This window comes from Erinaceus europaeus, chromosome 7, assembly GCF_950295315.1.
Source record: "Erinaceus europaeus chromosome 7, mEriEur2.1, whole genome shotgun sequence".
Taxonomy (NCBI): domain Eukaryota; kingdom Metazoa; phylum Chordata; class Mammalia; order Eulipotyphla; family Erinaceidae; genus Erinaceus; species Erinaceus europaeus.
Genome location: NC_080168.1, coordinates 63,516,140 through 63,540,525, shown reverse-complemented (window position 1 = coordinate 63,540,525; position 24,386 = coordinate 63,516,140). Strand labels below are relative to the sequence as shown.

Sequence of the window (24,386 nt, the reverse complement as noted above, 5' to 3'; positions counted from 1 at the left end):
CGTGTCGGAATGCCCATTAAGACCCAAATTGCTGTATTTATTCTACAAAGGAGCCTATTATTTGTAGCCTGACAAATGTACAGCTTTCTCAGAGACCCTGTAAACATTGGAGAGGCGTCAAGCCCAGCTTGGAACTTGACACTCAATCGATTCGCCTCCTTGACAGACTGATTCTTTGTGAATATGGCTGGGAAGGGAAGTTTGGGGAGGGACACCTCTTCTTTCTGTTACCAGGCTCATGTAGAAAGTGATCCTCATGGTGAGGCTTCGCAGGCTCAGCAGTGCCTACTCATGGGGCAGGTTGCTGCTTTGCTCTGGTACTTCCCCACCCACACCAGCATTATGGCATATTTGGCACTCCATGCCGGTAGTAGCCCTTTGCAGTGCTTCCACGGGCTAGGAGATAGCTCAGTTGGTAGAGTATGTGCTTTACTGTGCCTGTGGCTCTGAGCTTAAGCCCCTGCACCATATGAGAGCACCGTGGTACTGTGACGGCATCTCCGTGGATGCTGGAGCAGCACCGTGGTGTCTCTCCCTCTCTGCCTCTCCCCATGTGAAATTTAAAAATATGAAAAAGTTGGCCCCGGGAGCAGTAGAGTCTTTCATGGTGCAGAATCAGAAGCATTACCTCAAAAGTGACGGGGAGGCAAACCTCCCCTGGTGCCAACTGCTGATCTTGGTGCATTCACATGCACAAAGAGACGTGCTTCAGGGACCAGGAGACTTGGCTGGACTATAATTGAAAATTCCATTCTGTACATTTTGGGGGGGGGCAGGAGGGAGCATCAGTTTCTGAAAGAAGCTTCACCCCTCCCCCCACGTACACACCAATTTCTGTGATGGGTGGTATGCTGAAAAGGAAAACCAAACCCTATGAGGGACTTGAGAGTTGGGGATTGCAGGCGTCTGCAGCCAGAAACAATAGAGCTGTGAGTGAGTATGAGTGTGAGTGTTACATAAAGCTGGCAGAGAGGGCCTCTGGCATCTGAACAGAATCACAGATGCCCAGAGCATCCTTCTGCCATGGCTGCAGGGCACTGGGGTCTGGAGCAGCCCTGGAGATGCATGTGTTCTTGCCCTCACAACAGAACTGCAGCATGCCAGCCCTGCTACAAATTCTGTGACTCACAGATGAGTCAGCAGAGAAGCTGGTGGAGCAGAGAGCTGGTGGCTGTGCCACCACCGAAGCCAGGGGCTCCTCCTCACCCAGCTGGCTGTCCCTGGGGAGCCTGGACTTCGGTCTCTGGAAAGGCTACTGCCTGCCTTCCCAGCAGGAGCCCAGTGTAAGGTTTGAGCTGTGAACCTCGAAGCCCTGATGGAGACAGTTTGGATGGTCAGCAGATGCTTTGTTTCTCTTGTGCTCCTAAATAGTTTGCTTGGGTCCTTGGAGGGAGGTGGGGGGTGGACTTTATATGCAGATTAAGTCTCACATTTCAACAGCCCAACAGCTGGCTTTTGTGTGAAAGGGTCTCTGCAACATTTCAGAGTTTTGATAAAAACAGAACAGTCCTCTATCTCTTGCACTCTGTGAATTCACTTAGCAAACTCTCCTGCATCAACAGCCTGACAGCAAACCTCAATTCAGCCCCCGTGGCATTCTGGAAAAATAAATAGGCAAAAATACCTCCCAGGCTGTTTTTGTCCTGTTCAGTGTTCTTAGCTGTTCCTCTGCTGTTCACATATGTTGCAAGTTTCCTGTGAAATTTCTTTTTTTTTTGTCTCCAGGGTTATGGCTGGGACTTGGTGCCTGCACTATGAATCCACTGCTCCTGGATGCTATTTTTTCCCTTTTGTTGCCCTTGTTGTTTATCATTGTTATTGTTGTTATTATTGTTGTTGTTATTGTTGTTGTTGGATAGGACAGAAATCGAGAGAGGAGGGGAAGACGGGGAGAGAAAGATAGACTTGTAGACCTGCTTTACTGCCTGTGAAGCGACCCCCGTACAGGTGGGGAGCCAGGGGCTCAAACCAGGATCCTTATGCCCATCCTTGTACTTTGTACCATGTGCGCTTACCCTGCTGTGCTACCACCCAGCCCCTTCCTGTGAGATTTCTTTCCATTCCCTTCTCTGAGGCTTCTTGTTCTCTCTGTAATCTTTTCTCTGGTGAAGAAGTTGAGGATCTGAAGATATTTCTTGAGAGAAGTTCCTCAGGCTTGCCTTCATGCAGCCACCTCCATCTCACTCATGGACAGAACTTAAAAGCAGAAAGGGAAACATAAACTACACCTTGGGTTGGTTTGGTGGATTGCACCAAAGCAAAGGACTCTGGGGAAGGGGGAACAGGGAGAAAGGGCTTTATGGTCCTGGCGCATATGATAGAAAAGGACCTAAGGTGGGGATAACACTGTTTTATAGACACCTATCATGGTGTGATGGGGAATTGTACCATGTACCAAAAACTGTACTGTAGACCGTTAACCTCCAAAAACAATTAAAAAATAATAAAATAAGGAAGTGTGGGTTTGCAAAGGTAAGCCTCAAGCATGAAATTTTGAACAGAGGTGCCATTACAGGCTAGCGGTATGTTATAGATCTTCATGCATATTGAAACTTGAGTAGTGTTTTTTAAAAGTATCTACTTAATAACTCATCCTTCAGATTTGATTTTTCCAGAATACCACGGGGGCTGAATTGAGGTTTGCTGTCAGGCTGTTGATGCAGGAGAGTTTGCTAAGTGAATTCACAGAGTGCAAGAGATAGAGGACTGTTCTGTTTTTATCAAAACTTTGAAATGTTGCAGAGACCCTTTCACACAAAGCCAGCTGTTGGGCTGTTGAAATATGAGACTTAATCTGCATATAAAGTCCACCCCCCACTTCCCTCCAAGGACCCAAGCAAACTATTTAGGAGCACAAGAGTAAATTCTGCTGATATTCTGTGTGTCATTAAAATTAAACCATAGCTCTTCTGTAGTAACTTAGAGTGTCCTCTTTTCCCAAGCCCTGTAAAGTAGCCAGATCTTTCATTTTTGGAGAACCTTCTGAGGGTCTTGACTCCTTGTTGGACCCCCACAAAGGGATCTTACCAAGGGAGCTGAGGTATGTGGGTGTGATCTTTGGAAGTCTGGATCTGTTCTTTTAAGTCTGAGAGTCAGCTCGTCATTTTTTTTTTTTTTTTTTTTGCACTTTGAAAAGCGGAGTGGATACAGGACCAGTGACTACTGCACAGTGACTTCACACATGGCTGATGTATAAGCCCGAACAAGCAGTTTCCAGTTGCTCAGGCCATCTAGGTTAGTGGGCCAGCTAGTGTGTTCCCCTTGCACGAGTGCTTATGTTAGGTGCATAGGAGCCTGGCATGTAGGAGACAAGGGGAATTCATATGACACATACTCCTTTTTAAAATTTTTTTTCATTTTTCTTTTTTTAATTTATTTTTTGTTGTTGCCCTTGTTACTGTTGTTGTCGGTTAGGAGAGAGAAATCGAGAGAGGAGGGGAAGACAGGGGGAGAGAAAGATAGAGACTTGCAGACCTGCTTCACCACCTGTGAAGCTACTCCCCTGCAGGTAGGGAGCGGGGGCTTGAACCAGGATCCTTATGCTGGTCCTTGGGCTTTGTGCCATGTGCACTTAACCTGCTGCGCTACTTCCTGGCCCCCTTAATTTTTTTATTAGGGATTAATGGTTTACAGTCAGCAGTAAAATATAATCATTTGTACATGTGTAACATTTCTCAGTTTTTCACATAATTCAGCCCCCACTAGGGACACATACCCCCCCTTTTTTTTTTTTTTGCCTCTGAAGTTATTGCTGGGCCTCAGTGCCTACACTACAAATCCACTGCTCCTGGAGGCTATTTTTTCCCTTTTGTTGCCCTTGTTTATCTTTGTTGTTATTATTGTTTTATTGGTGTCGTTGTTGGATAGGATAGAGAGAAATGGAGAGGGGGAGAGAAAGACACCTGAAGACCTGCTTCACCACTTGTGAAGCGACACCCCGTGCAGGTGGGGAGCTGGGGGCTCAAACTGGGATCCTTAAGTCAGTCCTTGCACTTTGCACCATGTGTGCTTAACCTGCTGCGAAACTGCCCAGCCCCGACACATACTCCTTCTAAGGCTGCCTTATCCTCTGAGAAGACTGGGATCTCACTACCTCCATCTAACGGAGGGAAGAGACTGTCAGATTCTTACTGATTCTCCATTTACTTAGGTCAATACTCACTGTCTTCATTTAAAAGTGATATTTTATTTCTTTTAATGAGAGACACAGAAGGAAAGATACAGAAACACACAGAGGGGATGGGAGAGAAAGGGAAATAGAGACAGACCCCAGAGCCCTGCTCAGCTCTGGCTGATGGTAGTGCTGAGCAATTGAATCTGGGATCTCAGGGCCTCAGGCATGAAATTTTTTTATATGATGATTATGCTTTCTCTGCGACCCTTCAAACATGGTTCAGTGGGATCGATTTGGAATTTGATTTCCTCAGTAACATTGCACTTCAATCATTCCCTCTTAATACTGCAAGGTCACTCATATTCAGATCCCTTTGCCTACACTTTTGCACAGCTCCTTTGGGTTATTTCCATAGCTGACTGTTGCTACCCATTATCTCTGTGCTCTTACGTAATTTCTAGGCACTCATCTGTCACATGTATTAATAACACATTATGTTGGTGGTTCTCTCTTTGGCTGCAGTAACACTGCAGAACCCAGAAAAGAACTCTTCTGTAATGTTTCTTCCTGCCTGTGATTCTCCTGGCCTATTTCTCCCCCCCCCCCCCCATCTCTTTGCGTTAGAAGGATGTGATTTCTTTGGGAATCATCACTTGCTCTTCTTTTTTTAAAATTTTTATTTATTTATGTATCATTAGATAGACACATAGAGAAATTGAGAGGGTAGAGAGACAGAGAGACAACAGCTCTATTTACTTAGGAAGCTTTCCCCCTGCAGGTGGGGACCACCTTGAAGCGAGGTTCTTGCGCACTGTAATGTGTGCGCTTAACCAGGTGCGCCACCACCTGGCCACATCACTTCCTTTTCTCAGACCTCACTGCCACTCCTCTCTCTCTCCCTGCCTTCTTCACCCTGACCCCTGTGGGCTTCAAACCAGAGCTCACTGCCATTCTTAGCCATGAGAAGTTACCCTGAGCTGCAGATGGTGTTGTACTGGCCCTTGCTTGACAGAGTGATGCAGTCAGAGCCTCAGGAGAAAGCTGTTTCTTTGCCATCCTGCATCTTAGCACCATGCCTAGATTTTTCTATCAAACTGCTGGGCAGATACTAGTGAACCAAGCTTTTGCATTCATTTGTGGGTTCTTTCCTTTCCCTTTTCTCTCCCCTTTTTTTTTCTCCTTCTTTTCTTCTGATCCCTTCTACTTAGACTAACTCTCTCCCCTACTGCAATTTCAAGTGTTTCCCAAGGGCCGGGATAGCTCACCTGGTAGAGCACCTGCTTTCCCATACCCATGACTTGCACCATATGTGAGCCCCACGGCACTGAAGGAAGCTCACTGTGGTGTCCCTCCCTCTCCACCTGTCAGCTTCCTCATCCCCTGGTGAGATTAAAAGGATTGTAAAAGTGGCCTGGGACCATGCATGCCTGATGTCCTGGTAGGTGCAGAAAAACAAGTGTACCCCCCACCTCCCCTGCCCCAGCCTTTCTGGGGGCACAGAGCTCTTAATCGTAGTGTGAGATGGAGCTTCTTTCCTTTTATCTACACACACACACACACACACACACACACACACACACACACACACACACACACACACACACACACACGTTCCTGTTTTAGAAGTTGCAAGTCAGCGGCCTTTAGTATAATCACAAGATTGTGAGACCAAAGAGCTCTTTCTAACTTTAGGATTCTAACCAGGCCAGAAAGAATTGCAGTAGCCATTGCTCCCTTGCTCCTGCCTCCTCCTACCTTCCCTCTAGGGCTTTACCTTTTCTGGACATTTATCCCCAGAGTCACCCAGTGTTGGGACCCTGGTGTCTGGCTTCATTCCTATAGCATCTAGTGCCAAAGGCTGCAGGTACATCTGCTCTTTTTCCAAGGACAGATGCCATTCTCATGTGGGTGCTCCCATATGGTGGCTGGGGGCCCTAAACTTGGGTCCTCTTGCATGGTAAAATGTATGCTCTACTGGTGAGCCCTCTCCTGGCCCTTAGTTAAAACTATAGGATTCTAAGTCAAATCAGACTCCCCCCCCCCCCATATATACCATTAAGGAAATAATAAATAATTATTTCCCTCTCAGTTTCTCTTTATCCTATCTAATAGAAAAAAAAAAAAAAAAAGGAAAAATAGCCCTTATGAGAGGTGGATGTGTTGTGTAGGCTCCAAATCGCAGCAGTAACTCATAGGTTTTTTTTTTTTTTTTTTTTTTTTAAATAATGGTGCAGTCATCATGCAGGCTCTGAGCCCCAGTGGTTTAAGTGAGGGAACTGTAAGTTTGGTGACAGCAGTGTCTGGATAAATTGGAGAGTTCAAGCCATCACCCCCTCCAGCCCCCAGTCTCCTCCCTCCAGGGCTGTGTGACTTGTCATCGATGCCTTCAGAGGCCATCTGGCCCGAGTTGCTTTCTGCAGTGACATGAATTAGACACCCCCAGAGTACAGCAACAAGATGACAGGCAGGTTTAGGTCCCCCCTTTCCTTTGGAAAAAGTCTCAGTCACAGCCCCAGCTCACACGTGTCTCCTTGGGCCTCCTCAACAGCGAGACGGCGAACTCCCGACTTCAAAGAAGAAGCGGCAGGCTGGGGAGAAGATCATGTACACGCTGGTCTCTGTCCCGCACGGCAATGACATCGCCTCCCTCTTTGAGCTGGATGCCACGACGCTTCAGAGGGCGGACTGTCTGGTTCCCAGGTAAGAATGCAAAGTCCACGCAGCCATCACGGTGAGGGGTAAGCCCAGGTTAAAGCAGTTCAACCAAGTGACCATCCTGCCTGATGCTCTGACGTTCCAGGTTCAATCCCTTCTACCACCAGAAACCAGAGCTGAGCAGTGCTCTGGGTGTGTCTGTCTCTGCTTCTGTCTTTCTGCATCTTTCTCATTAAAAATAAATGCAATATTTAAAAAGTTGATTCTTTGAATAATCTTTCTGTTAGGTTAGGAATTAAAATAATGGAAGTGTGATTTTTGGTATGGCAAGGAAACAAGCAGAAGGGTAATGTGTAAAAGTTAGGCCTCACCATTTCTCTTTTCAGAGAGGGAAGAGGAAAGAAGGAAGGACATTGGATTAGGTGTAGGTGTGACTTAGAAAGGAAGTGAAGGGCCTGAGGCTCTAAGGTCTCATGTTCAGTCCCCTGCATCACCATAGGTTGGAGCTGAGCAGTGCCCTTTATGAAAAAAAAAGAGGCAGGACCATTAGAAGTGAATAAAAAAGGTGAAAAAAATATATATATAGTCATCCCATATCTATGACCTTGGGAACTATTGCAATTTCTGCTGGAGGTGGGCAGAAGCACAGGACTCTGGTGGTGGGAATGGTGGGGAATTAGGCCCCTATTATCTTCTGATTTTGTACATCGCTATTAAATCAGCAATACATTAGGCCACTTTTGTGCATAGATCAACAAGGTTTGTAGTGTTTTCATAGGTAATTGCATTGGACAGGTCCAGGGAATTCTGAAACATTCACAAGAATCATTGACTCTTGTTACTTGCATGGCCTCTTATTAACTGAAATGAAAAATATCCTGGAAGTATTGATGTTTTTAGTGCTGGCAGGACTGTGTTGGGGCTTTGTGCCTCTGTGGTTCTACCACTCTTGGTGGACTTCTGCTTGCCCCCCCCCCCCCCCCAGGTATAAGGTGAAAGATAGGAACATTGCAAGATAGATGGAAGAGAGGCACCATAGCAATGCTTTACTGCTTGCGAAATTTCCCCTCTGCTTGGTGCTCCCCTGACTCACGTGACAAAGTGTGCACTCTACATCTTCTACTGCCCCATAAGCATTTCTCTGAAATGCTTACATCTGTTTCCACTACATTGAACCCTTGATTTCATCTACTCACCCATCTATTCACTCATCTTGCCAGTCACTCAGCATATATTCATTGAGCATGGATTGCATTGCAGTGTTGCCCCAGGCTTGGGAAGACAACAGTGCACAGACTGGCTGTGTGCTGAGACTCACATGGGAGAGAGACACTGTCAGAGTCAACCAGCAAGGCCTGGTCATGAGGATGCTTGGGAGGAAGGGAAACTGATGCATGTAAGGACTCTATTCGCTGAGAATTTCAGGAACTGAATCTTGGTGCAGAACATTTGAGAGAAGAACCCAGTGACTGAAGGTGTGACTGTTGTCTTCGCAGGGTGGGGAGGTGCTTCCAGCATCATCAACGCCAAATAGAAAAGGGAACTTTTGGCAAATAACTTTTTAAGACTTTTTAAAAAATACACATTTGACATGAATATTTGTTAAAGAAATGGTGAGAGTCAGGCTAGGTGGTAGCATGCCCAATAGAGCACATGTGTGAGGACCCAGGTTCAAGCCTCCAGCTCCCACCTGCAGGGAGAAAGCTTCACGAGTGGTGTAATAGTGCTGTTGGTGTCTCTCTGTCTCTTCCCCTTTCTATCTCTCCTCAATTTGTCTCTATTTTTAAAAAAAGGAATTAAAAAATGTCCATCAGGAGTGGTGGATTTGTCATGTAGCTACAGAGCCCCAATAATAGCTTTGATGTCAATAAAAAAAGGAAAGAAACAAGTAGGGAGACCCCACCAGTGTGTCCTGGAGCTCCGCTTCCCCAGAGCACCACCCTACTAGGGAAAGTGAGAGGCAGGCTGGGAGTATGGATCTACCAGTCAACGCCCATGTTCAGCGGGGAAGCAATTACAGAAGCCAGACCTTCCACCTTCTGCATCCCACAATGACCTTGGGTCCATACTCCCAGAGGGATAAAGAATAGGAGAGCTATCGGGATGGGATGGGATATGGAGTTCTGGTGGTGGGAATTGTGTGGAGTTGTACCCCTCTTATCCTATGGTTTTGTTAATGTCTCCTTTTTTAAATAAATACAATAATAAAGACAAAAAAAGAAACAAGTAGGGAGCAGGGGCTGAAATCTGGGTCCTTGCTCAGGGAGCCTGTGTGCTCAGCTGGTGCACCACCGCCTGGCCCCTTTCTGACATGTTTCTCCTACCACTTGGCTCTTAGGAACTCGTACGTCCGGCTGAGACACTTATGTACCAACACGTGGGTGACCAGCACAAGCATCCCCATCGACACGGACGAGGAGAGGCCTGTTATGTTGAAGGTAAGTGCCGCCAAGGGTGGCTGGACTCCCAAAAAGATGTGCAGCTGGGAGGAAGGAGGTGGCAGGCGTGTCCCACACAGGGCATCTCTGACATCTCCATGAAGAGAGATGGCTACCCTCACTTCACCCCCAGCGTGCCTTTCATGTGTTTAGGGAGCACCAGCCTGGTGTGCCTCAGGGAAGCAAGCCATCATGGGTAGTCAGGGTGGGAGCAACTGTAGAAAGGAGAGAGCATCCCTCCACTCTGTTGAGACTGAAGCCAAAGGCAGGTGCAGGAGGGATAGTTTCTTCCTAGCTGAGCTGTATGAAATAACATGTTCCCACATCCTCTCACAGCAGCAGATGTGCTGGGGATGGTCGTGATAAGTGACCAGCTGCTGTCAGTGTGTGTAGTCTTTCTCTATGGTGGGGATGGTGAATGAGCACTAGATGTGCATGCAGGACAGCACCACTGAGTGGCCTCTGTGGCTAGGTTTTTCATTCTTAATTCAGAGAGAGAAAAGAGGGTATGAAGAGACCATAGCACTGCTCTGCCATCCCCAGAGTTCCTCTCTCTCTCTCTCTCTCTCTCTCTCTCTCTCTCTCTCTCTCGAGCTGTTTATGGTGCTCCTTTGTGGTGCTGGGACTCAAACCCAGGACTTCACACATAATGAAGCTTGTGCTCTATTCGGTGAGCCGCCTCTGGCTTCTGTCTCCTATCTTCTTGATTGTTTTTTCCTACTTTTTTCCTTTTCCTTTTTGATAGAGACAGAAATGAAGAGAGAAGTGGGGAGAGAGAGAGAATGCAGAAGAGAGAGGGGAGAGAGATCTGTAGCACTGCTTCACTGCTTGTGAAACTTCTACATTGCAGGAGGGGACCAGGAACTTGAACTCAGGTCCTTTATTATTACTTACTTAATTTTATTGCCACCAGGGTTATCATTGGGGCTCTGTGCCTGCATGATGAATCTACTGCTCGTGGTAGCCACTTTTTCCTTTTTATTTTTATTTATTTTATAGAGAGAAATTGGGGGGGCGGAGAGAGAGAAACATTGCTTCACTGCTTGTGAGGCTTCCCTCCCACAGGTAGCGACCAGGGGCTTGAACCCAGATCCTTGTGCATGATAATGTGTACACTCTACAGAGGACAGAGGGCCCTCTGTCTCATATTTGTTAAACTGTGCTAAGATGTACTAGCATATAGTATTAGCATTACTAATCAGCATTAGTAATAACAATCACATTGTTATGAAAAATGAAGTCACTAACTTTGTTGGGAAAACGTGTTGCAGATCGGAACTTGCCAAACCAAAGAAGACAAAGAAGCATTTGCCATTGTGTCTGTCCCACTGTCAGAGGTCCGAGATCTGGACTTTGCCAATGATGCCAACAAAGTACTAGCGACCACCGTGAAAAAGCTGGAAAATGGCACCATCACTCAGAATGAAAGGAGGTTGGTCACTCATTTAAATGGATCTTAAATCACCACTTATCATTTGCATATGCAGTGAGCTTCAGATGAATTCAGGCTCAGAGGGAACATTTGGAATCTTCTCAGCTCTGCTTGCAGATGAGCAAGTCATGGCAAGTGACCAGAAATGGCAATATTAGAATCCAGTGGGCTGTTTGCTTTTACTTTTTTTTTTTTCTCCTGGGGTGATCCCTTTCTGCTCTCTCAGGAGTGAACTCAGATGCACAGCTTCTGAGCTCCACCCCTTGGCCTCTCCTTAGACAGATTTTGGTGGAATTTTGTGGTCCTCTCCTGTGCAGCTGCAGAAGAATATTAGGAACAAGTGAGGGGGAGGGCCACTGGAGCACTGTCGAGAGCTGGGGAAGTGACATGTGCAGTCTTCCAGCAGGATTTCTGCACAGTGTTTTACCTGCAGGGGTGCAGGGGTGGAGGTGGGGTACTCTGCGGCACCCAGCACAGAGGCTGTGACTCAGTGTCACTGTGCTCTTACACCAGTGGCAAAGGCTGGGCAGCCTGCACTCTCACACTGGTGACATGTCTTTCTGCAGTCTAGGGCTGTGGGCTTCCTCCCAGTTCTGCAGGACAAAGAGGCAGGATCTAGAGCAGATTCTAGAATCAGAGTCTTCCAGCATGTTGTCCAGAACAGATCTTCTGATCCCAAGTCAGTATTTCCCTTTGCTGCCCCTGTCTCGCAGCAAGAGACAAAATTTTGTTCGTAGCCCAGTGCTATTCTCTCTCATTTCCCACCTGCCCAGAGAGTCATCTAGTTTATGTCTCCTGCTCATTTTGTTCTAGTAAATGCCCCTTGTGACCAGCACAATGGACTTCATGTCCACCCTGACAGTCTGCTTTCACGTGTGAGTTTAGTGATTGTACATGTGATATGTGTGGGTCTGGGGTTTGCTTTTGCTAGTGTAGCTTTTTTTCTCTGATGACCAGTGTCTTAGAGCATTTTTTCACATGTCAGTTGGCCTCTTGAATCTCTTCTTTGGTGAATATTCTGTTCATATTCTCTCCCTATTTTTTGATGGCATCATTTTGTTGTTGCTGAGTTTTGTGAGCTTTTTGTGAATTTTGTTTTGTCTGATATATGGTATGTAAGGTGTAAGGAGTCTAAGCTTTATTTCTTTTCTTATATTTACTTATTTAATTTGATAGGCATGCCATCACCCAACCCCTCTATAATATTAATATATATTATCAAAGTATGCATATGTATTTTGCAGTATTTCAGCATATAGTGCTTATTAAAAAGCATTTTTGGTGAACTTTGCATAGAGTGTATGGATGTTAACCTATAGTCCTGCATACTTAGACACTTGTGTAATGTTAAAAATCAATATTACTTCAATTTAAAGAAAACACAAAATATTTTACTGCGATATTTGACAGGCAACACATTTCAAAACATTTTCTTTTCTAAAATGAAGCAGTTCATAGAGGATGCTGTAATAAATTTTCCCTTTCTATTCATGGTAGGTTTGTAACCAAATTGCTGGAAGACCTCATCTTCTTTGTGGCAGATGTACTCAATAATGGACAGGAGGTTCTGGATGTGGTCATCACCAAACCCAACAGAGAGCGCCAGAAATTAATGAGGGAGCAGAACATACTGGCACAGGTGAGTGTTCTGTACTTACTTATTTGCTTGTTTATTTATGATGTGATGGTGGCTCACAAGATTATGAGTATAGGGTCTGGTTCTAAACCATATCCACCAGCTAAAGTTCTGTGCCCCCACCCTCCCAGAGATAACCACCATCCTTCTCATAAGGTCTTTGAGATAGTTTGTTGAATCCTTCTTTCTTTCTTTCTTTCTTTCTTTCTTTCTTTCTTTCTTTCTTTCTTTCTTTCTTTCTTTCTTTCTTTCTGCATGGTTATGTGTGTTTCAGTTCTCTAGACTCCACATATGAGTAAAACCACCTGGTAATTATCTTTTAGCTCTTTTATTATTTTACTAAATGTAATCATCTCCAGCTCCATCCATTTATTATATTATTTCAGTATATTTTTTTTAAAAAATTATATTTATTTATTCCCTTTTGTTGTCCTTGTTATTTTATTGTTGTAGTTATTATTGATGTCGTTGTTGTTGGATAGGACAGAGAAGTGGAGAGAGGAGGGGAAGACAGGGGGAGAGAAAGATAGACAGACACCTGCAGACCTGCTTTACCCTTTGTGAAGCAACTCCCCTGCAGGTGGGGAGCCAGGAGCTCGAACTGGGATTCTTATGCTGGTCTTTGCGCTTCGTGCCACGTGCGCTTAACCTGCTGCGCTACCGCCCAACTCCCTATTTCAGTATATTTTTATTATAAAAAATTTCAAGCACACACTTGAATGCAGAGAACAGTACAGAAAAAAAAAATTCTGTGTAGCCCCTCTCCTAACTTAATCACTACAGGTGCGTGTTTTTTGGTGTGAAATTTGCATACTAGTTCTTCAAAACTTGGTAGCAAACTTGGCTCTGGTATTCCTGGATTCTTGGAGGTTCCTTAGAAGACAACTTGCCCTTGAAGACATGTGGGCAGCTTGTCTCTAGAGAAGATGTTGGAATCAATTTCTAGGCAGGCTTTCCAAAAGACCTGAGTGCTACCATCTCTATCTCTCTCTTTCACTTTTCTACAAAACTAGGGCACTGTAGGTAGGCATCAGAACTCTGTATTATCTTCTAGATTTTTTTCCCTTGAAAGTCCATCTCATGCCCACTGGAAAATGTTTTAATGCATCATTAAGTGAATTCACATACTGGAAATATGTATATGTGGATATACTTGCCTTTATTGTTGTTGTTGTTGTTATTTTGCCAAGCATTGCTCAGCTCTAGCTCTTGAATATGACAAGAATTAAGCTTAAGCTCTCTCACTGTGTTCTATCACACCAGCTTTGTGCTTTCTTGCTTTCTGTAAGATTTTTTTTTTTTGCCTCCAGGGTTATCGCTGGGGCTCTGTTCCTGCATTATGAAACCACTGCTCCTGTGGCCATTTTTTCAATCTTTTGAATAGGACTGAGAGAAATTGAAAGGGGAGAGGAATATGGGGGGGGGGGGAGAGGGGGTAGAGAGGGGGAGAGAGAGAGAGAGAGGGAGAGAAATACTTGCAGACTTGCTTCACTGCTTGTGAAGTGACTCTCCCCCCGTGGGTTGGGAGCTGGGGACTCAAACCTTGCACTTAGTACTATGTGCACTTATCCCAGTGTACTACCACCTGTCCCCTTCTTTAAGATCTTTTTAAAAGTTTATTTAATTTGATAGGACAGAAAAATTGAGAGGGAAGGAGGATAGAGAGGGAGAAAGAGACAGAGAGATACTTGCAACACTTGTGAAGATTTCTCCCTGCATGTGGGAACCAGGTTTTTGAACCTGGGTCCTTACGCACGGTAACGTGCACTTAACCAGGTGTGCCACTTTCCAGTTTCTGTGCATTCTTTTTATTCAGTTAATTGCTATTTTGAATTAAGGTGATTCTGCACTAATTAAATGCAGACTCAGGGAACATACTTAAGAAGTAAAATCATGTTACTATTATACATGCTCTCTAGAGTTGGGAAAGGAAAGCAGTCATAGTGCCTGCATCCTACACCTGGAAACATAAAATCAGTTGTCTTTGAAACAAAATCAGGTGAGACATAGTCTTTTCTGGTATTGGCATTTATTTTGTCAAAACACTTGATTTCTAGGACTTTCAATACCTTGAGTGATTTATTATATTATATTCTAACAAACATGTCCAGTCTGATTCTGATAGATATGAAACTCAAGGTTGAGTCAATATAGAGTCACTGTAATTTATGTCATCCTTTGTGAACTAGAAAAGCCATGTCCCATCTGTCCGTTGGCACCACTACCCATGCTCATTCTAGTGTCTTCCCTTGAGAGTCTGCCTAAAGAGTTTTGATTCTTCAGTGCTCATTGGGAACTTCCCAGTTGCTACTCTTTCTGTAGGGAGAGTCTTGAGGGCAGGGAGAGCATTGTGCTAGTGCACCAGACTTCCATCCTTGGTGTCTCTGCTTGAGTTCAGGCGCCACCACAGGCCAGACCTGATGAGTGCACTAGTGTCTGTCTGGCCTTCTCTTCCTTCTCTCTCTTCCTCCCCCTTCCCCCCCCCCCCATAAAAATAACCCCTGGGATCCATCAGCTGCCCCCTATGACTGCTTCCTTGTTCGACTTCCAGTACATCCATTGATTTGGCCTCATCTTCATTACTGCTAGCAGGGCATTAACTCTTAGGAGTAGGTGTAAAAGTAATAATTGGAGGATTTAAAACATTTCCATTAGGGGGAGTTGGGTGGTAGTGCAGCAGGTTAAGCACACGTGGCGTGAAGCGCAATGACCTGCATAAGGAAGCACACGTGGCGTGAAGCGCAATGACCTGCATAAGGATCCCGGTTCGAGCCCCTAGCTCCCCACCTGCAGGGGAGTCACTTCACAGGCGGTGAAGCAGGTCTGCAGGTGTCTGTCTTTCTCTCTCCCTCTCTGTCTTTCCTCCTCTCTCCATTTCTTTCTGTCCTGTCCAACAACAACAACTACAATAATAACTACAACAACAATAAAAAACAGCAAGGGCAACAGAAAAGGAAAGTTAATTAAAAATGTATAAAATAATAAAAACATTTCCAGCTGGGCAGTGGTATACCCAGTTGAGCACACATATTACCATATGGAAGTTCAAGCCCTGTTCCCAACCTGTGGCGGGGTATGGGGAGGCGGTCCTGCTTCCCAAATGCTGAGACAGGTCTTCAAGTGTCTCTTTTTCTCCCTTCCCTCTCTATCTCCCATCCCCCTCTCAATTTCTCTCTGTATTATCAAATAAAGTAGAAAGTAAAAATAAATAAATAAAAGAAAAACAAAAAGACTGCCCAGAATTTTGGATTTGTAGTGCTGGCACCAAATCCCAGCAGCAACCCTGGTGGCAGTTTTCCAAATCATATTAAAAATAACTTTTCTCCATATTATTTTGTTTTTTGAAAGTTATAGAAAATAACAGAAGTGATTATAAAGCCTATAGGAATCAAACTATACTTTAATTAATCTAAATAGATTCATGGAACTTTGCATATAGCATGACACCCTCTTATTATTTCTTACATATGAGAAAGAATTTCTTTTTTAAATATTTATTTATTTATTTTCCCTTTTGTTGCTCTTGTTGTAGTTGTTATTGTTATTGTTATTGATGTTGTCATTGTTGGATAGGACAGAGAGAAATGGAGAGAGGAGCGGGGAGACGGGGACAGAAAGATAGACACACCTGCCCTGCTTCACTGCCTGTGAAGCGACTCCCCTGTAGGTGGGGTCTGGCGGCTCGAACCGGGATCCTTATGCTGGTCCTTGAGCTTTGTGCCACCTGCACTTAACCCGCTGTGCTACCACCTGACCCCCGAGAAAGAATTTCACATGATGAAGAGGAAGGAGAGAAGAGACAAGCCAGAGCACCACTCTCTGGCACATACGGTGCTGGGGATCATACCAGGAACCTCATGCATCAAAGTCGGAGGCTCTACCAGTTGAGCTATTTCCCCCAGCTTGTTTCTTGTGTCAATAAAATAAAGTGTTGAGAGGCAACAAGAGTGCTCACTTGAATTGTGTGAACTTATCATGCATAGCCAATGTTGAGCCCAGCTAGTACTACATTGAAGGATGCTTCAGTGCTATCGCATCTCTCTCATTGCCTCTCTGTTTTCTGTCATCTGCCTTTCAGTCTGCAAAAAGAAAAAAAATTTGGCCTGGGTTGGTGAAATCCCAGTGATGATGAAAGAATAAAGTAAAATTTCTTCTTGTACCAGGGCTTTGCACATGTATATGTTCCATACTCTGGGCTGACTACTACTGCTCCTCCTCCTCCACCTTCTCCTCTTTCTCCTTCTGTCACCAGGGTTATTGCAGGGGTTTGGTGCTGGCACTACAAGTCCACCGCTCCTCATGGCCATTTCTTTCTATCAACTTGATAGGACAGAAAGAAATTGAGAGGGGAGGGGAAGTTAGGATAAGAGACAGAGAAATACCCGCAGACCTCCTTCATGGCTTCTTCCTGCTGGTAGGCAGCAGGGGCTTGAACCTGGGTCCTTGGGCATGGTAATTTATGTACTCAACCAGTTGTGCCACTACCCAGTCCTTTCATATATATTGGGTTGTTAGAAAAGTCATTTTGCATTTTTGTATTGAAAAACATAGAAAATCTATATGTGTGTGTGTGGAGAGAGAGAGAGAGAGAGCGAGCTTCTCTGAGATTGGCATGAGAGATACCATAGAACTGAAGTTTTCTCACTACCTTGAGTCTCCCACTTGATGTCTGGGCTCAAACCTGGGTCATGCGCATGATAAGGAAGACTCACTTCTTACCTTGCTGCCTCCACCTTCTGTACCACACAATGACCCTGGGCCCATATTCCCAAAGGGATAAAGAATAGGAAAGCTATCAGTGGAGGGGATTGGATATGGAGTTCTGGTGGTGGGAATTGTGTGGAGTTGTACCCCTCCGATCCTGTGGTTTTTGTCAGTGTTTCCTTTTTTTTTTTATTTATTTCCCCTTTGTTGCCCTTGCTGTTTTTTTTTTTTTATTGTTGTAGTTATTGTTGTTGTTGTTACAGATGTCGTTGTTGGACAGGACAGAGAGAAATGGAGAGAGGAGGGGAAGACAGAGAGGGGGAGAGAAAGACAGACACCTGCAGACCTGCTTCACCGCCTGTGAAGCGACTCCCCTGCAGGTGGGGAGCCGGGGGCTTGAACCGGGATCCTTCCGCCAGTCCTTGCGCTTGGCGCCATGTGCGCTTAACCCGCTGTGCTACCGCCTGACTCCCCAGTGTTTCCTTTTTATAAACAAAAATTTTAAAAAAAATCTAAGTTTTTTGTTTACCTACATAGTGTTTCTGTCCCTCGGTTATGAGAATTCTCTCAGCAGTGTCGTTCCTGTCCCTTCACCTGTTAGTCCTAGATCTGAAGACTTTTCATCCCTTTCTGTTACTGCTACTCAAATCTTATAAAAGTGTTTTTCAGTTATTGTGTTTATTGAAAATAAAAAAATGGAGGTTCAAGCCCTTGGTCCCCATCTACAGGAGGAAAGCTTCAGGAGTGGTGAAGCAAGGCTGCAGGTGTCTCTCTGTCTCTCTCCTTCTCTATCCCCCATTCCTCTTTATTTCTGGCTGTTTCTGTCCAATAAATAAAGACAATTTAAAAAAAAGAAAAAAATACATATGGGGGTATGGTCCGGAAGGTGGCACAGTGGATAAGGCTTTGGACTCTCAAGCATGAGGTCCTGAGTTTAATTCCCAGCAGCACATATACCAGAGTAATGTTGGGTCCCTTCTCTCTCTCTCTCCTATCATTTTTCATGAATAAATAAATAAAATCTTTAAAAAATATATGTATGGCTTTCCCTCTCGGGACCCGGGAGCTCCTCGCAGGAGATAGCATAATGGTTATGCAAAATGAGTTTCCTGCCTGAGGCTTCAAAATCCTAGGTTCAGTCCCCCCCCAACCATAAACCAGAGCTGAACAGTGCTCTGATCTCTCTCTATATCTATCTCTCATATTAAAATAAAAACTAAAAAAAATAAAATAAAAAGTAGAAACCAGTTGCAAAGCATGCTTCTCTATAGGTGTTCGGAATTCTCAAAGCACCATTTAAGGAGCGAGGAGGAGAAGGACCCATGCTGAGGCTGGAGGACTTGGGGGACCAGAGGTACGCCCCCTACAAGTACCTGCTGCGGCTATGCTACCGTGTGCTGAGACACTCCCAACAGGACTACCGCAAGAACCAGGTAGGGGCCCCCCAGGCTCTGTACACACTATTCTGGAACAGATAACAGAATCTAAGCTACCTCTGTGTTTTAATGACTTGGGTTATGTTGACAACATACAGAAAGGACCTGCACACTTTTTCATTTTTCCTCCTCTTCCTCCTCCTCTTTCTTCTTCTTCTTCCTGTTTTTTATATGTGATTAATAGAGGGTTACAGGATTGTAAGGTTACAGGGTTTATGTCCACACCACATCCATCACCAAATTTCTGTATCTCCACCCTCTTACCTCCCAAAGATAACCACTGTACTTCTCACAAAGTCTTAGAAACAGTTTGCTTGCTTCTGTTTTTTTTTTCTTTCCCCCTAAGTTCATGTGTATCAGATCTCTAGATTCCATATGTGAGTGAAACCATCTGGTACTTGTTTGTCTTCATTTTACTTATTTTCACTAAGTATAGTCACCTCCAAGTCCTTCATGTTATCCCAAAGAACACAATACCATCTGTTTTGATTACAGAGTAGTATTCTCTGGAGTATATATCCCATAACTTCTTTAGCCAGTCATCTGTTGATGGGCATTTAGGCTGCTTCCATTCTTGGGCTATTGTGAATAATGCAGCTATGAACATAGGGTTGCATATGTCTCTGTGAATTAACCTACAGGTCTTTTTGATCCACTTTTCCTTTACTCTTCTGTGTAAGATCCCAGTTGTTGGGTAGGGTATCTTCAGTCCTTCTGTGAGCCTGATATTTGCAGGGTCATCCACCTTGGGTCAGGTGGCAGGGCTGGTTAACTTGAGAAAAAGCTTTCTTTAACAGAATAGACACAATGTGTCACAAACACAAGATCAGAAGGTCTATTCTTTTTCTAGAATTAGGCTGAAATTTGTGATAACTTTAAGTGAGAGAAAATGGCCTGAGTTTGGTTAGTGAAATCCTCAGTTACTATGTGATAAAAGTTGGGATGTTTTAACTAAGTTTATTTTTGTCTCTCCTACTTAGGAGTTGTGTAAGTGTTCTGATTAAAACTTATCTCTAGGGGGGTTGGGTGGTGGTGCCCTAGATTGAGCACACATTACCATGCACAAGGACCCAGGTTTGATCCCCTGCTCCCCATCTACAAGAGAAATGCTTCACAAGTGGTGATGCAGGTCTGCAAGCATCTGTCTCTCTCCCCCTCCTGTCTCAATCTCTCTCTGTCCTACCACATAAGATAGAAAGGGAAAAAAAAGGGAAAAAAAATGACTGCCAGGATTGGTGGATTTTTAGTCTTGGAACTGAGTCCTAGCAATAATAACCCTGGTGGCAATTAATACAGATTATCTCTAGCTCTATAAGGATTTCAGTGTGTTATATATTGATGTGTTTTCATTTCCTTCCTCAAAAGCCATATGTTTTGGAGAACTGTTTACTTGTTCTTCTTGATAATAATTTTGTTGAATTTCCTTTTTACTTTTTATACATTTTAAATACTTTTTTATTGGATAGAGATAGAGGAATTGATAGAAGGAGAAGAAGCTAGACAGGGAGAAAGAGTTCTGCTTCACTGCTCATGAAACTTCTTCTTAGAGGTAGAGATCTCGGGCTTGAACATGGATCCTTGTGCCTAGAAGTGTGCATACCCAACCAGGTGCACCACCACCTGGTCCGCTTTCATGAGTTTTCTGTTCTGAATCAATTAACCAATGCCACCATCCTAACAGAGCCTGTTCCTTTGATGCTGGTTGGCAGCCCCATCTGACAGCCTTTCTTCTTCACAGGAATACATCGCTAAGAACTTCTGTGTCATGCAGTCCCAGATTGGCTATGATATTTTGGCAGAAGACACCATCACAGCTTTGTTGCACAACAACAGAAAACTACTAGAGAAACACATCACAGCAAAAGAAATAGAAACATTTGTCAGTTTACTCCGGAGAAATCGTGAGCCAAGGTTTGAAGTGGTTTTTGCAGTGTTGTTTCCTAGTGGGGATTGTGGCCTTGTGCTTTTATTTTTTTTAGAACTTTTGCAAAGTTTTAATTCTTTCCGGTGAGTGAATTGCATGAACAAAACTCTGCAGGGAATTACTGCCATTCTAATAAAGAGAGATTGGGGCCAGGGAGGTGGCTATGGTCTTGAGGACCCACCTGACACAGACAAGGCTTTGGGCTTGATCCCTAACACCACATAGAAGCAGGAAGAATTCCATGGGTGGTGGACTTGCACTTTGTGCATGCTCTTCCTTTCCCCCTACTGTATTTTTCTAAGTTTAAAATATTGAAGAAGTTGGGCCCGGGGGGGGGGGCGGGGGGGACTCATTGGGAATGACCATGCTTGAGACCCAGGGCTCAGTCGTAGGTTCCAGCTCACAAAGAGCAGAGTGGGAGAGATTGTGCAGTAGCTGGAGCATTGGACTTGAAAGCTTGGGGCCCAGTGCTCAAGCCCCAGCATTGCTTATGCCAGAGTGATACTCTGTTTTTCTTTTTTTCTCTCCTTCATAAATAATTATTTTTAAAGAACAGAGTTATCCATAGGAGACCATATTCTCCATAGAGTAGGACACAGTTGATCTTCACTCTGATAGCTCTTTATAGCACTCTGCAGTTTTTTCCCCCCAGTATGTCCATATGCTTTGCCTCCTTCCAACCCTTGCATGTTCTTGTGCATATACTCATCCACACTTGAGAGATGAGTCAATAGAAGCCTGGAGGATATTTGACTCAAGAATTTCTCTGCAGCATGAAACAGAATCTCATAGTAGACATGGGTTTCAGATACCACATGGAGTTCTCTTTGTGTTAAACCGCAGGAGAAATGGAGCCAGGAGAGGAGCGAATTGGCAAAGTTTTCTTAATTAGTTGGCCCAGCTGGTGAATGCTAGACTGTAGGAATGGTCCCTGGCTCTGCCAGACCATGCTCCTTCAAGTCTCTGCCCTCCTTACTTGATAACAAGTATAAAGATATCTTGACTCAGAATTCATCTGGTCTGTTTTTCCACTCTTGAATGTGAAGGATGGCCTCTTTTACAGCTTAAATTTTTATTTTACTATTTTATTTTGTCAAGATGGATCCTTGTACATTTGTGATTTGACCACTCTCTCTAGGACACCCTTTCAGAGAGGCAGAGACAGACAAATGGACGGAACGACCAACCAACCATGACACTGGAATTCCCATTATCATAGTATCTCCCATGTGGTATCATGCCTTGAACCCAAGCCATGGATGTGTGAGAGCATGGGTCATACATACCTGTGAGCTACCCCTTTGTTTTGACAGTCACTTTTGACACTTAGCTTTTTACTTGTTTTCTTTGGATAACTATTTCTGAGCTAATTTCACATTAAGGCAAACAAGTCACTTTCCAAACTCAGCAAATCATGATGGGAAGTGACTTGTTATCAGACATCTATTTTTTAAGTAGATTTTTTTATTAAATAAATTAAAAAAAGAGGGAGTCGGGCTATAGCGCAGCGGGTTAAGCGCAGGTGGCGCAAAGCACAAGGACCGGCATAAGGATCCCGGTTTGGACCCCGGCTCCCCACCTGCAGCGGAGTCGCTTCACAGGCGGTGAAAGCAGGTCTGCAGGTGTCTATCTTTCTCTCCTCCTCTCTGTCTTCCCCTCCTCTCTCCATTTCTCTCTGTCCTATCCAACAACGACGACAACAACAATAATAACTACAACAATAAAACAACAAGGGCAACAAAAGGGAATAAATAAATAAAATAAAATATTTTAAAAAATTTAAAAAAGAATATCTGACTTATTTCTAATGATGTAGTAAACATGATGCACATACGGGAAAATGATGTATAGAAACAATACTGAATATGTGTCTAGAAAGTCACACATAAAAAAAGAAATTTTTTTCTATTTTATTTATTGGATAGAGTCAGAGAGAAATAGAGAGGGAGAGAGAACACACGTAGAGTTTCCCCCCTGCAGGTAAGGACCAGGGGCTTGAATTCTGGTCCTTGTGTGTGGTAACATGTGCTCTCAACTAGATGTGCCACAGCCTATCCAGCCCAGTCCTTTTTAAATTTATTTACTTGGTTTGATATGGCAGAGAGAAATTGAGAGGGGATAGAGAGGGAGAGAGGCAGAGAGGCTGTTGCAGCACTGCTTCACCGCTTGTAAAGCTTCCTTCTGTAGGTAGGGTCTGGGGGCTTGAATCTGGGTTTTTGTGCACTGTGAGGTACTTCTAACCAGGTGTTCCATTACTTGCTCCCCCATTTTTTTTAAAAAAAGAGATATATTTTTTTTATTTGCTACAGCAGAGAGAAATTGAGAAAGGACTGGGGAGATAGGGAGAGAAAGAGACATCTATAGCAGTGCCTCACCATTCATGAAGCTTCCCCCTCTTGGTGGAGGCTGGGGGGCTTGAACTTAGGCTGTTGTGTGTTGTAATGTGTGTGCTCAACTAGCTACACCACCAGCTGGCTCCCAGAAGTCCCTTTTCATGCTGTTCCCAGGTATGTCTTCATTCCCAGAATGCCTTCTGTTCATGCCCAGCCTGTTATGGACAACCCCATGTCTTTCCTGTCTCCCTCTACCCCCTTAGGTTTCTGGACTACCTGTCAGACCTGTGCGTGTCCAACACCACCGCCATCCCCGTCACACAGGAACTCATCTGCAAGTTCATGCTGAGCCCTGGGAACGCAGACATCCTCATCCAGACCAAGTAAGGCCGCGTCCCACACACCCTTTCTATCCTTTCCTCTCCTCTCCTCGCACACCACACACACTGCCCTTCCCTCTCGGGCCTGTGTGTGCACTTCTCAGCAGCTTCCGTGTGGTTCTTTCCAAGGCTGGTCTCCACACAAGTGGACAACCCTATGGAGAGCGCCATCCTGGCTGACGACTTGGATGATGAGGAAGTCTGGCTCTACTGGATTGACAGCAACAAGGAGCCTCATGGCAAAGCCATCCGACACCTGGCCCAGGAGGCCAAGGAAGGCACCAAGGCCGACCTGGAGGTCCTCACCTACTATAGGTAACACAATGCCAGGGCTGTGCTTCCCAGCCTCACAGATCCATTGGGAGCTGCTTCTCTGCAGAGACTTCGGCCATCTGCAAATAGGACTCGTGTAGAATATTGGAAATAGTTGTGTTTACAATATGCAAGACAAAAGTTAATATCTTTGCTTTTCACATATTCCCCTTGGCTGTCTTCTGGAATTGTTTGGAATGGTGTGTTTGGAGTGGGTACGGATGAAGGACATTTGGGAACAAAGGAAATGGATTTGGGGAGTAAGGGAGACAATATCATGGTAATGCAAAAAAGACTTTCATGTCTGAGGTGCCAAAGTCCCAGTTTCATCCCCTGTGTCACCCACCATAAGCCAAAGCTTGATCAGTCCTCTGGGTCTGTCTATCTCTCTGTCGATCTACCTATATATTTCTGTCTCTCTAAAATAAAAGTATATTAAAAAAAAAAAAGAAAGAAAAAAGAATGGAGTTGAGAGAGTTGGATCTGGAACTGCTGTGGCAGACCCAGCAGTAGAGGTGGTAAGAGCAACTCAATATGCAGCGCTACTGGAGTACAAAGCGCTTGAATATGGGGAAGTGTAAATATGCTTAGGGGAGTTGAGGTCAGTGGGAGGGGAAGAGCTGTGGTGATCCACAGCTGGGAGAGTGCTGATACTGGTTCCTAGCAGTCAGTGGATTAGGAGCAAGAAGTTAGCTGGCATCTTGGAGTTTAAGGAACAGAAGTTGGGAGCAAGTGCTGGGGTTCTGAGGAAGGCAGAAGCTGCGACATGCGCATACCCTCATGCTCCCTGGTCTGTGCAGCTAGAGGCACTGAAGCTGCTGGGTCCCCACTAGGCCAGGGCCCTGAGTGGACTTGGCAGGTGGAGGGAGGATGGAGTGGGTGAGGAGAGAGGGTTTCATTTCAGCTGTTGTTTATAATCTTCTTTTCTTTATTTTATTTTATTTTATTTTATTTTATTTTATTTTATTTTATTTTATTTTTTTCCTCCAAGGTTATTGCTGGGCTCGGTGCCTGCACCATGA

General features: G+C 44.6%; 1 protein-coding gene across 3 annotated transcripts in view; it reads left to right on the top strand.

The window, feature by feature from the left end:
* ITPR2 (inositol 1,4,5-trisphosphate receptor type 2) overlaps positions 1–24,386 on the top strand; it is a 380,387-nt gene that overhangs the window by 132,902 nt on the left and 223,099 nt on the right. For all 3 annotated transcript variants that reach the window (XM_007517924.3, XM_060194552.1, XM_060194551.1), the window contains 8 exons: positions 6,663–6,814; positions 9,108–9,207; positions 10,479–10,639; positions 12,137–12,278; positions 18,251–18,412; positions 20,154–20,326; positions 22,936–23,055; positions 23,182–23,367. In XM_007517924.3, the coding sequence (XP_007517986.1) occupies positions 6,663–6,814; positions 9,108–9,207; positions 10,479–10,639; positions 12,137–12,278; positions 18,251–18,412; positions 20,154–20,326; positions 22,936–23,055; positions 23,182–23,367 (1,196 nt within the window). The remainder of the gene's footprint in view (positions 1–6,662; positions 6,815–9,107; positions 9,208–10,478; positions 10,640–12,136; positions 12,279–18,250; positions 18,413–20,153; positions 20,327–22,935; positions 23,056–23,181; positions 23,368–24,386) is intronic.